At 32.9% G+C, this 12,322-nt stretch overlaps 2 protein-coding genes across 2 annotated transcripts; one reads left to right on the top strand and one right to left on the bottom strand.

The window, feature by feature from the left end:
• The first annotated feature begins 2,144 nt into the window (after nt 1–2,144).
• On the top strand, nt 2,145–3,709 carry ND-B14 (NADH dehydrogenase (ubiquinone) B14 subunit). The gene is made up of 3 exons (XM_066397691.1): nt 2,145–2,359; nt 3,131–3,246; nt 3,573–3,709. Exons 1-3 carry the CDS (start codon nt 2,233–2,235, stop codon nt 3,699–3,701), a joined length of 372 nt encoding a protein of 123 aa, XP_066253788.1. The 5' UTR covers nt 2,145–2,232; the 3' UTR covers nt 3,702–3,709.
• A 330-nt stretch (nt 3,710–4,039) lies between these two features.
• LOC136413930 (venom serine carboxypeptidase-like) lies at nt 4,040–9,538 on the bottom strand. Its single transcript, XM_066397695.1, has 6 exons — nt 9,273–9,538; nt 6,126–6,365; nt 5,344–5,565; nt 4,909–5,288; nt 4,377–4,555; nt 4,040–4,240 (listed from the first exon to the last, which is right to left on the bottom strand). Exons 1-6 carry the CDS (start codon nt 9,505–9,507, stop codon nt 4,060–4,062), a joined length of 1,437 nt encoding a protein of 478 aa, XP_066253792.1. The 5' UTR covers nt 9,508–9,538; the 3' UTR covers nt 4,040–4,059.
• Between the last annotated feature and the right edge of the window lie 2,784 nt (nt 9,539–12,322).

Below are 12,322 nucleotides of genomic sequence, written 5' to 3' on the forward strand. Positions count from 1 at the left end.
AGCTAATACGCGTTGGATTTTTGTTTTTTGGTTTCATTTATTCTTAATTCACATAAGTTTATTTAATTTTATCAAATCTAGCGGTAGAAAAAATTATTTACTATTCCCGAATAATTTACGAAAAAGAAATACACATTAAATTACAAAAAGCGCATCAGCATGCTGTCGTTTGCAATGTTAACTTCTTTTTTTATAACTGGTTGCGCCGCCTATAAAACACACAGGCACCTAGCTGCTAAATAGGGACAGATATCTTTTGCTACACTACGCTCATTTCGGCTATTCACGCCTCTATAGCGCCGCAACAGAGTTACAGATATCTTTTCACGGAGAAGGTTAACTAATCTCAGTAGTAGATAGATGCATAAGAGCAAAAATAACAGAGTTCTATTCTCTGGAAAGGTTTACTTGTCTTGACAAAATGATGGAAACGACATAATTGTAACTGTATAACTAACAAAATAGTGTTGTCCAAGACGAAACTAGAATTTGTAAGAAACAGTTTGGAGGTACTTTTATTGAATAATGTCTAGTTCATTGGGAATCTATTCATTTAAGAGACGTATGTCCCAATCAACGACAGGTGTAGGTATCGTGATTTGTCCTTTTGCACTTGAAAGTGATATCACAAATGTCCACAGCTGCCAGTTTAAAGCTATCAGCACTCAGAACTTTACTTGAATATGTTCTTTTTATAGAAGTTACAAGGTTTTTCCAAGTTTTGTAGCCAATAATTGAAATCTCAGCAGACTTTTTTGTTTGTAAAGAAGAGCTCATATTATTCACTTTTGTCTTCAAGAATTTCCTGCCCCACCCCTTTATGCAGACATGTTTGAATTGGAGGAAGCCTGGGAAGACATGTAATCGGCGAAGTTTTGAGATCTTTAACAAGTCAGATATCTTACTTTCCATATAGATAATAACACGATATGGATGGAAATGTAGATCTTTCATCCATAGTGCCACAAAGAGAAGTTTGAACTTTCATCAAGATTATCATTTGACCAAAATCTAACTATTTATCCATATAACAGTCTATCACTATCTGTATTTGGCATTAAATCAAACTCTTCAAAATTACTTCACTGCTTTATTCTACAGTCTTTCACCTCCTGCCTCAGTATCATTATCTTCCCCAGACACCCCGTCATAGTCCATGCTTATGTTTTTCGGCTATAGGCGATATTTATGTTTACTGCAATCCAATTTTAACCACCTTTCAAATTTTATGCAGTGATAGTTTGGGAAACCGAATATCAAATGCATTTAAAATACAGATCATATTAACCAACTAGATGTGTACTAACATTGTTCTAAAGTTGATTTACACTCAGATTCTTCAAACTGTATTTTTAAGGTTCCAGAGTCCTAATAGAGGTTCCAGGGTCAGTATAAGGATCCATATCTGACAACTTGCACGTCAAATATAACCTCAAAAGATTTGAAATCTTCCTGATAATTTTTAAAGGTGCCCAATTATAACCACTTTTGACATTTTAAATTCCAATTGAATGGGAAATCTAAATAGGAATTGCATTACAAGCAAAGACTAAATTATATTAATAAAGCAAAGACAAAACGCCTTGACGAACTCCATCGGATTGCACTGGGTTAATTGCTATGTTTTTTCAGTTAGAATTTTTGACGCTATTAGTATTTGCCCAAGGTTTCTAGTGGTAAATATGCTCTATACTTTTGGGACAAATTTCTCATTCTAAATTAGTCTTAACTGAGAAAAATCCCAAATAAAATAAACATTTTACTTCATTACATATATTTTTATGGTTAGAACTCACATAATTTGCCTTGTCACTTGTCAGTGCCAGACCGTTCTCTGTCAAAAGTTTGGAGGTCCCAAGTTTTTATTTTTGATAAATAACAGGATTATACATTAGTGCACAATTGTGTGAAAAGAAGCAATATTTGCCTGTTAAAGGTATGAACTGCGGTAGCATTGTAGTGGCCAGTTAAAGGGGTAAATAATTTAAGATATATTTATTTCCAATTTACTTGAATTGAGCTGATTAAACGTTGCTGTTTGGGTCGTTTCTGGTTATATCTCTTTTTTGTTTTATATGCTGTTTTTTTGCGAACGTATGTTTAAAAAGGCGGTTCCTCCAGAAAATGGCACAACTGTTATCCATTTGGCACAATATTTGTATGATCTGTGAGTGACCACTCATTAATTTATTTTTTGGCAATTTTAGATTTTGATTTGGATAAAATTTTGCAATGGCCCAACAAACCGTACGACAAATCTTAAAACAGGTCAAGCCGATCTTATCACTGGACAAGGAAGAAGCGAGAAAAAGAGTATTAAACTTATACAAGGCCTGGTTTCGTCAACTACCTTACATAGGTTTGTGACTCCAAAATCTATACCTTTACGTTTATGTAATCAATTTAATCAATGTTTATGTAACCAAAAAATGATGTTTACTGCTGGTCATATTTTTCCAATCCCAAAAGTTACTTTTGCTTTGCCCTGGCAAATTTCTTGAAAAAGTTTCTTCTCGGTTTTGCTCTTCCCATTTAAATTTCCTAGTCTTCCAACATATTCCTTTGTAGATTTGTAAATTTTCTCAAATTTTAAGCACCGATTGTATTTGTTGCCCTAAAGCTTTTCAGCATTTCTGGTAATCTGCAAGGCTAAAAAAGTACCAATTCGTTATATATTTGTCTTGAAGTGCCAAGCATTTAGAAGGCCAGTTAAGTATTGGGATTTATTGATATGTGAGTTTGGAGGACATATCATTTTAAGGTATCATATCTATTATTGCATTGGGACCACAGTCTAAGAATTTACCCAAGCAGAAATAAAAGGAAACATTATATTTTAAGTCATTTTTTTCCAAAGCAAAGCAAAATTAATTTGCAAGATTGAAAACAAGTGAGCAGTCTTAAAGAGGTTAATTTTTCCAAAATATACATATATATCTACAAAAAATTATGTGTTGGGAGAATGTTTACCAGAATTCGAGTTTACCTATATTTGGGTTACATTGATGAAAATTGAATTTTCTGGTAGTTAATTAATGTAAGCATGGAGACCTAAAGAGAATTATAAACTGAAGGTTAAGTTGTCATAAATACATAATTCAGTTTATTTACAGTGAATTGCATTTTGTAGTTAAGCAGTATGACATCCCAAAAAACGTCGATCAGTGCAAAGAAAAACTTAGACATGAATTTAGGAAACATGGAGAAATAAAAGATATTCGTATTATTGATATGTTAGTGATTAAGGTGAGGTGGCTAATTCATTTTCTTTAATATAGGTATTTAAATAGTTTAATGTACTCGTAGGGCTAAATTAAACAATTTAAATTTTTTTACTCATTGGTCATGACTAATTTTAAATAGCACTTTATATACAATATATTATAAACTACGTGCATCATAAGTTGTTGAAATGTAGTGTTACTTAATAATATGACACTTCTTCATTAAGTTCAAAAATAATTAGGAAATGTTTGGTTCAAACTTGACATATTTGATTTAACAAACTGCAGTCCATAGTCTATACTTTTATGTTCTATTATAATAATTTGCGAATTTTGCTTCAATTTTAGGGTCAAATGGAACTAAAAGAAACAGTTAATTTTTGGAAACAGAAGGGCCATATAATGGCTTACTTTAAGGATACTTGGGAACCCAAACCAAAGGACTTCTTATCTAAATTTTTATCAGGCAAAGAGTAGAAAGCATTTGAGGCGAGTTGGATGAAAAGAATACAGAAATAGGAAGCGTTAGTTTATAAATATCTGTTATAATAAAAAAAATTATTAAAGAAAATCGTATTTGATTAATTCAACATACATACCATGCACTGTTTTCTGTGTTGATTTTGGCATTATTTTCTGGACAGTGCATGGAAGGATTTCCCGTTCAATTCCCAAAATAAATTATTAGAAAAGATAACGTGTCAGGGAAATAAAAAAATCCAATTAGTTATAGGTATCATTCAATATTTAATAATCTCATATACAAAAAGTCTTATTGATTAGCGATGTAAAAAAATATGTAAAGTAAAAACTTAAATTTTTTCATTCATATTATCTATCTTAGCCTTGGTTCTCTATGGAAAGGCTTGTTTCTAGTAAATCTAGAAATCAGATCCCAAGTCCACTTTGGTTGGTCAGCTGGAACCATGTGACCAGCATCTCTCACTAATACCTCAGTTAAATTTCCTGCTTGTTTTACATATCCGGCTAACTCAGATTCCACATACCATTGATATCTACAAATTAAATAGCATATTTATTCATATTTTATTTACACTGAATGCAAATAATAATAAAGTAACAAAATCAAGGAATTTTTTAAGATACTACCGTACAATTGAGCTGCTTTTGCGAGCTTGCGATTCTACCCACCTTGATGCCGTTTTGTACTGATCGGCTGCAGAAAAACTTAAGTTGATTAGGTAGTTTTCAGTCAAAGGATAGGCCACTATTATGTCTAGCTGGCCATTGTAGATTAAGACCCTGTAGTTGCTCAGTAATTCAGACACCCATGGGGCTACACTTTGCATTATGTCATTCCTGAGATTCACCTACGGGAATTTAATTGTTTCGAACCAGATGGATATCGAAAGAAAATATGAATACAGGGTCGATACATATGCTTTCTCGAACATAATCACCCAGAGCAAAAATTTACGCGAAATTCACAATCAAACTATACGTTTTCGTCTCATTCAAAACTGGCAAGTAATTTTGTATTAGAGAAACGACAGGATGTACAAATTTTTTGAGTATTAAATTTCGTAATGACTTAGTCTTCGTCTAATTTAGCCGAGTTATGATTTTCGAGATTTAGAATTGTTTTTTTTTTTAACTTTAAAATGGGCAACCCCGTATACAAAAAAAAAATATATATATATATATCAATAAATGTGATTCTTACTTCCACAATATTAGTTTCATCGCTAAAGGTAGTATTCCCAACATGAATCGCAGCTCGCACATCCGCTCTCTGAACATATTTGGACATAAACGCTATTTCGTCGTTTAACGGATCAACCGGATACAAGTAGTTGAAATAGTTATCAAATCCAGAGATATTTTTAAACAACGAAGTGTGATTGTTCAGATCACCATTTAGGAGTAAGTCAAATACTTCGAAGGCTTTGTCATACTGTTGATTCTGGATATATTGAACACCCTGGGCCTCGTAACTTTGAACGATTTTTAAAGCGTTAGAATCGATAAGCCCCAATTGATAGAGGTACAGTCCATATTTGAGTTGGTGTTCTGGGTCGCTGAGACCATTGCCGATGCTCAATCCTATTCAAATGTATGTCTTGCGTAGTAAAATCCAGAGGTTTAGGTTTGGTCTTACCCTGTAAATTAATTTTCAGCTTGGCACTTGGGTTATTTTTCAGAATCGTGTAGGAAATAGCGGGAACATATTTCCCTCCGTAAGACTCCCCAGCAATGAAGAAGTCATTTTTCTGAAGGTCAGGAAATAGAGTGAAAAATTGAATTAAAGCGCTGTATAGGTCTTGTCCAACTTTGGTTTCATTTTGGGCATATCCTCCGGTAGTAAAACTGAAACCGGTTCCTAAGAGAAAAATAATTTTTACTGATTTATCCTGGCATTTTCTATGTAGCTTTAATCCCGCAAATTTAGTAGTTGAATGAATACAATAATAAGTAAATAATACGGACATACTAAGTATATGACATAAATAATAATATACACTGGGATTTACGTAACTGTTTCATTAGAATCTTTTGGACTTGTAACTATTTTTAATTTTTCATATCTTGGGATTAAATTAACATTCTATTTTTTTAAATATTTTGAAAGTCATAGTACTTTCGGTTGTACCGGAAGGCAAGGTCATTTCCTTATTTAAAATGGAACACCCGTTATATTTTTGCATTTTTGGAAAAAAAAATGCAAAAAAAGCTAATGAATCATCTCAATCTTATGTGGGAATGAAATTCTTGGTTCTTGTAAAAATATCACTTAGGAAGTTTCTGACATGTGATTCCATACTAGATTAAAGTAAACTGAAAATGTGTTACAAGCCACTCTTCGTGTATAGTTAAAAATATCTTCAAAAGGCCCTCGATTTATTAACGAAACAATGAAAATACTCCAAACAACTGTCTTACCTACGGGACTGTCAATGTAAATAACATTATGGTTTTGGATCCAGGAATATTTCCTCAATTTAAGTCCCCGTTTGTTTTTTACAGAAAATGGACCATTTTCGGCAAACAGGCCTATCAAACTAGATGCTCCAGGGCCTCCTTGAAGCCACAAAATTATTGGTGCAGTTTCAGAGTTTGCTTGGGCAGGAAAATACCAGAAAAAGAGATTCGAATTGAATTGCTTGTCTACCGTGAAGTAACCTAAAATATCGAATAATTAATAATCCAGTAGAATAATAATAATTCAATTAAAATATGTAGTGGTGTATAGATATATAAAACTATATATAAGATATAAAAGCAAAAAGTCACAATTAAACGGTACGAGCACATAAACCCATCAATCGGACTCGAATTCAGAAGCAAGAAGATTTTATCTCAGAGAAAAAGCGCATTAACACTATACAGGGATTATTCACGGAAAGTGGCCTATTAAAAGCTATGGACAATTAAAAAAGAAACCCTTCTGAAAATCTGGAGCACTATCCATAATTGGTAAGTATGCAGATATTTACATTTTCTTAGTTTAATTGACTCAATTTTACTAAAACACAGGTTAATATAGGATCAAAATTTAAACACATGAAATCCCTTGTTGCGCGTTAAAAAACACACTGTATATGTGTATGTCGGAGATTGAGTAGTTCATAAGTTTTAGTATTATAGCATTAGAGCTAGCGATAACATAAAGATGGGCGAACTGACAGAGCCATCTGGAGATGAAGTACTGCCGAATGAGGTTACTACCGCCGTCACCAAATGGCCTAATGCCGGGGAATCCCATTTTTGGACTGGGGTATTTCCCGGGAACTGAGGACAAGCAAGAACAGAAAATAAGCCATCGAGATATAGAAAGGTAGATGTGCGGTCGAGTAGTGGTAAGTGCGTTAGTTTAGAAAGACAAACAATTTGGATAATACATTAACATTTCTCAACCATGGAAAACGCTTATAATGTTATTCTGACACATACACATGTATAAACAGTGCGTTGTAAACATACATCAAATATACAGTGTGACCCACTTAAGAGCGGGACACCCCTGTAAAATTTTTATTTGTGGTTCGATTTTGATCATTTTTTTATATGTTGTAGGGCATCAAAAACTCTATTTTGTGACAAGTTCTTGTTACGCTCGCTTAAAATCTAAGGTCTACTTTGCCCCTTTCTTATGACGAAATTTTAAGAAAAGACATTAGGGAATTTTTTATTTTAAATTTAGCTTCAGTAATAACTTTAGAATTATTCAAAATGGCTGTATTTCAAATTTCGTTAAAAAATGTTTATCCATAAAAAAGTTGTAGAGCAATCCAATTTTAAATTTATTGAACCATCTGGATGTAATAATTTTTGGTCAAGTTGGCTGAGTACGGATCCAATAAACATAGTTAAGTCACTTGTTTTATCCTTGTCATTAAATACAATGCAATTGTCTTTTTGTAAATAAATAAACCAGTTCTTGGTGGTTTAGAAGAAAATTTAACTGTTTTTGATTGAAGAAAAAGTTCAGATATGAATAATCAATTAACTTTAAGGGAAAAAATTGAAATAGTGCGTCTTTCTGGTGACAATGACAGAAGTGTAAGGGAAGTGACTAGAATATTTAACACAAGATATCCTAATCGACGTCCGATTACTAAAAGTACAGTGAATCGAATAAATCGTACATTTAATGAAACTGGAGCCGTTGATAGATATTTGTTAAAAAACAACCGTCCTGGAAATAGAAATGAAGGTGATACAGAAATCGCAATTTTAAATTATTTTACTAATAACCCACATGCTACATTAAGAATAGCAAGTTTAGATTTAAATGTACCGAGGGAAAAGATTCGTCGATGCCTGAAAAAGAATAAAATTAAGCCATTTAAACCAAAATTTCTGCATACTTTGGAGGAAGGAGACAAGAACAGAAGATTGGAATTTTGTTTGTGGGCGCAAGGGGAGTATCAAGATAACAACAATTTTCTAAAATGTATTCTATTTAGTGACGAAGCTACATTTACTACTAACGGGATAGTTTCTTCACAGAATTGTAGATTTTGGTCTCATGAAAATCCACGCTGGATTATCAACTGCAAAAGTCAATATTCCCAAAAAGTAAATGTTTGGTGTGGAATAATCTATGACAAACTTATCGGTCCATTTTTTCTTGAGGGCAATATGAATTCTGCAAGTTTTTTAGAACTATTGAGAAATGAATTATCCAATGCGATTGACAATCTTCCACTATTATACACAAGTAACATGTACTTTCAACTTGATGGAAGTCCTATACATAACGCGAAAATTGTTCGGCAGTGGCTAAATACAAACTTTCCCAATCAATGGATCGGACGGAATAGTCCATTAATACAATGGCCACCCAGATCACCGGACCTGACCCCTTTAGATTTCTTTTTGTGGGGTACTCTTGGGCAAAAAGTATATAAAAACCGCCCCAGAAATAGAGAAGAACTATGCATAAGGTTGAGACGCGCCTGTGAAGAAATTACTCCCTTATCTCTCAGAAAAGTAATGAGTAATACTAGAAGAAGATACGAGAAATGTATCCAGTTGAACGGTAGCTTAATCGAAGCAAGTGTTTTTTAAAATGAATTAAATCTCTTTTCGTTACAATTTTTTTTTCACATTGAATCATTAATTAATTTAAATTAAATAAAATTTAATTGTTCTACAACTTTTTTATGGATAAACATTTTTTAACGAAATTTGAAATACAGCCATTTTGAATAATTCTAAAGTTATTACTGAAGCTAAATTTAAAATAAAAAATTCCCTAATGTCTTTTCTTAAAATTTCGTCATAAGAAAGGGGCAAAGTAGACCTTAGATTTTAAGCGAGCGTAACAAGAACTTGTCACAAAATAGAGTTTTTGATGCCCTACAACATATAAAAAAATGATCAAAATCGAACCACAAATAAAAATTTTACAGGGGTGTCCCGCTCTTAAGTGGGTCACACTGTATGTTACAAAATCATACCCTATCATATCCAGCTTTATGGACCTCATCATTTATGAAGGTTCGGTTTAGATGTAGGTCATGATTCACCAACTCAGCCTAAATACCAAAAATCACAGAAGTTTAGTAACCAGCTAGTTCTTACCTGAATAACTTATTTGATTCTTGAATCCATTGAAATGTACCTGAGATGCAGATTGAGCCTCTTTGATCTTGTTTTGTTCAATTAGGGGGGTAAGTATTAACGGTTGTCCAGGATCAATATCATCTGTTCCGTCAGAATAAACTTCAGGTCCTAATGAAGGATAGAAGTTTGGAAATGCTCCATGTGCAGCATGAAATAGGACTATCCCATTTAAAAATGCTATTAACGACGTCATGATGGTTGAATAGTTGTGGTGCTAAAAAAACAGAAAGTTTCAGTGGGTAGGTCTATCCACAATATACTTAACATTGTTTATAAAGACCATGTATAACCACTATGACCAGGTTAAGATAAGTAAGTCATAAGTGAAAGGTTATCAGCAATCTCATTACATCGTACGAATTTCTCTAACTACAGGGTATTTAAGTTTTAATCTGCATTCTTTCAGGGAGCGGTAGGGAATTGCAAAATAAGACGACTTTGTAAGAAACTTAATTTGAAAAGTGCATGTTTATTAACAAACATACAGGGCACTTAAGTTTCAAATTTTTTCGCAGCTTTCCCAATTTTTCAGGTGTTAAGTTGAAATTTAGAAAGCACGCTTTTCTATTTCTTATAAGAGCATACATCAACAGGCGCCTAAAGCCATGATTTTAAAATTTACGGAGTGATATTTTTTGAAGCGTCAGATCCTCTTTTACGGACTAAAATTTTTTGCGGCTTAAACCACTGAGAACTTAGAAATCCCTCCCTTCTAAAAATGCCAAATTATTTTGAAGTTCCGTGCACTGGGATGTTCCAAACGGATATTAAAGGATTCGAGAATCATAGTAAAAATAAGACGTTTTTTTGATATATACTTTTACAAACTACTGTAAAACAGATAACAAATATGAAAAAATGCAGGAGACATAGCAGCAATAGTTATTTATCTAACTACCTAAGAAATGTATAATTTTATGTAACAAGTAAGATTTTATGGAACGGGAGAAATGAGATGTTGCAATAACACATGTTGCATAAAACATATTCCAGTTGCGCCCTCTGTAAAACTACAGCAATAATTGTGGATACTGGTTCCATTTGGTGACCAAATTGTGATATGAAGGTACCTACTTTCTTTATGTAACTAGTTATGAAATCAAACGCGTTTAGTCACCTATGTTGGTTAAGAAATCTGTCATTTGTCAAAATTAGAAAAAGTTATTTGATTTATTTGGAAATAATGGGTTTTCTAGTGATGTTATTTTGAAGTTAATATTGCGATAAAAATGTTTTTAAGTTGAACGAAGAATTGAAAATTTTGGTTACTGAACGTTTACAGCATACCACAAAAAAAATTATAGGTGGTGATAAGAGGCCTAACCCTTCAAAAAATATCACCATGTGGATTTTCAAATAAGCTTAGGCGTCTGTTGATGTGTTTAGGCCTTTATGAGAAATGTGTATTTCAAATTTAAATTTAATATCTCCAAAATCAAAAGATCAGGAATTAAGAAGAAGTGAAAAGAAACTTTTACGCCAAATGTTTGTTGCGTTTTTTAAATGTTTTTTTTTTATAGACTCGTCCTATTTTGGGGTTTGCTACCACCTCTTGAAAGATTAAAACTAAAATACCTCGTATAAATAAATACGTGCGCTTACATTCTACATTCATTAAAGTTTACGTGGAAATGATAGTGATTAGCTTACTAGGTAAATAATAGGTGCCATTATGAGCTTATTCAATTGTTTTAGAAAATAGGAAAGACCATGTCCTTTATTCATTTAGCACGGTCCATAATGGCATTTTAAAGCAACTAATGTCAAAAAATAATTTAATAAAATAAAATAAAATTAAAGGTAATTTTACAATTTCACATTTATATTCCATACCTCTCTAATATACAGTTTATACAGTAGTAAATGAAATTTATAATTATATCATATAAACGTAAACACAGAAGCTGCACGGCGTTCATATACAAGATTTGTGACATCAGGTTTATCAGTTGGCGTTGGGCGTCGCACTTTTGGCGTTTGGCGTTGCTGTCGTTTTCGGCGTCACATCGGAACGAGTGGGGTGTTGGAACAGTCATGGAGCGGCTTTTCGGGGTGAAAAGAATGAGGCAGACTCTTGAAAAGAATCTGTTGTCCCCGAGGAGGTGAATATTGGTAATTTTTGATTTTGCATCTTGCCCAGCAAATTTCACGTTTTTGCACCTTAACTCACATGAATGTGGCAGTGCTCTATAATTTTTATTTGCCTCATAATAGATAGTTCTCGTCGACTCAACACTTGCAGCATTTCCCCGTCCGAAAGTGAATTAATTACGGTCCGGTAATAATTCAAAATTCCAAGCTATTTCTTTAATAGAGCCGTTAAAAAATTTTGCCGACTGGTATGAAGGTAACAAAAACTTTTGAGATACTTTTTGTTTTATTTTTATTTAATTATTCTCATATGTCACCGGAAATTCTCCAATTTTTAGGAGAAGTGTAGAGCAGGCATCTCTATAAAGTAACTTTACAAATATCAGAAACTCATTATCGACGATTCTATACCCCGATATAATAGTATGTCAAGAAAATAAATTAAAATTGTGTGTTAATATGGCTTTTTTGGCCCAGACCCCATTTTCAGCAAGTTGATGGATGCAAATACTTATAAATAACAGATAGCTTCTTAAAGTTCACGAGGAAGAATGCCATTATCTTGGCTACTGTTTTGATAGCGCTGATATATTTTATGGGATCTTCCATGTAACCATTAATATTACTTATATTAGAAGCAGCATCATTTTTCAGCTCTCCAACGTTATTTGATATTGCATGGTGTGTTTTATTCGTCGCATGTTGATGCTGACCTTTATTAATACATACGAAAGACAATTTATTTTTTAAACCGACATTGCCACACATTTCTTTGTGTTAAATTCCATTCAATGAATTCTATTGGTTTTGTCTCAAATGGAAATGAAAAACTTTACAGACTATCTTATTTGTACAGAGTGTGCCATTGAAAACTTTGCACCCAGTTTATTTTCAATTACAATCAAAATCTTACAAAT

The sequence above is a fragment of the Euwallacea similis genome, chromosome 16 (assembly GCF_039881205.1).
Source record: "Euwallacea similis isolate ESF13 chromosome 16, ESF131.1, whole genome shotgun sequence".
Classification (NCBI taxonomy): Eukaryota; Metazoa; Arthropoda; class Insecta; order Coleoptera; family Curculionidae; genus Euwallacea; species Euwallacea similis.

Bases quoted from the DNA above. Each gene is read 5' to 3' on its own strand.
- ND-B14 (XM_066397691.1), top strand. From the start codon at position 2,233: ATGGCCCAACAAACCGTACGACAAATCTTAAAACAGGTCAAGCCGATC. The intron at 2,360-3,130 runs GTTTGTGACTCC...TGCATTTTGTAG, and splicing joins TCGTCAACTACCTTACATAG to TTAAGCAGTATGACATCCCA. The intron at 3,247-3,572 runs GTGAGGTGGCTA...CTTCAATTTTAG, and splicing joins TTGATATGTTAGTGATTAAG to GGTCAAATGGAACTAAAAGA.
- LOC136413930 (XM_066397695.1), bottom strand. From the start codon at position 9,507: ATGACGTCGTTAATAGCATTTTTAAATGGGATAGTCCTATTTCATGCT. The intron at 6,366-9,272 runs GTAAGAACTAGC...TCGATATTTTAG, and splicing joins GAATCAAATAAGTTATTCAG to GTTACTTCACGGTAGACAAG. The intron at 4,556-4,908 runs GTAAGAATCACA...AAATTCCCGTAG, and splicing joins ATGAAACTAATATTGTGGAA to GTGAATCTCAGGAATGACAT.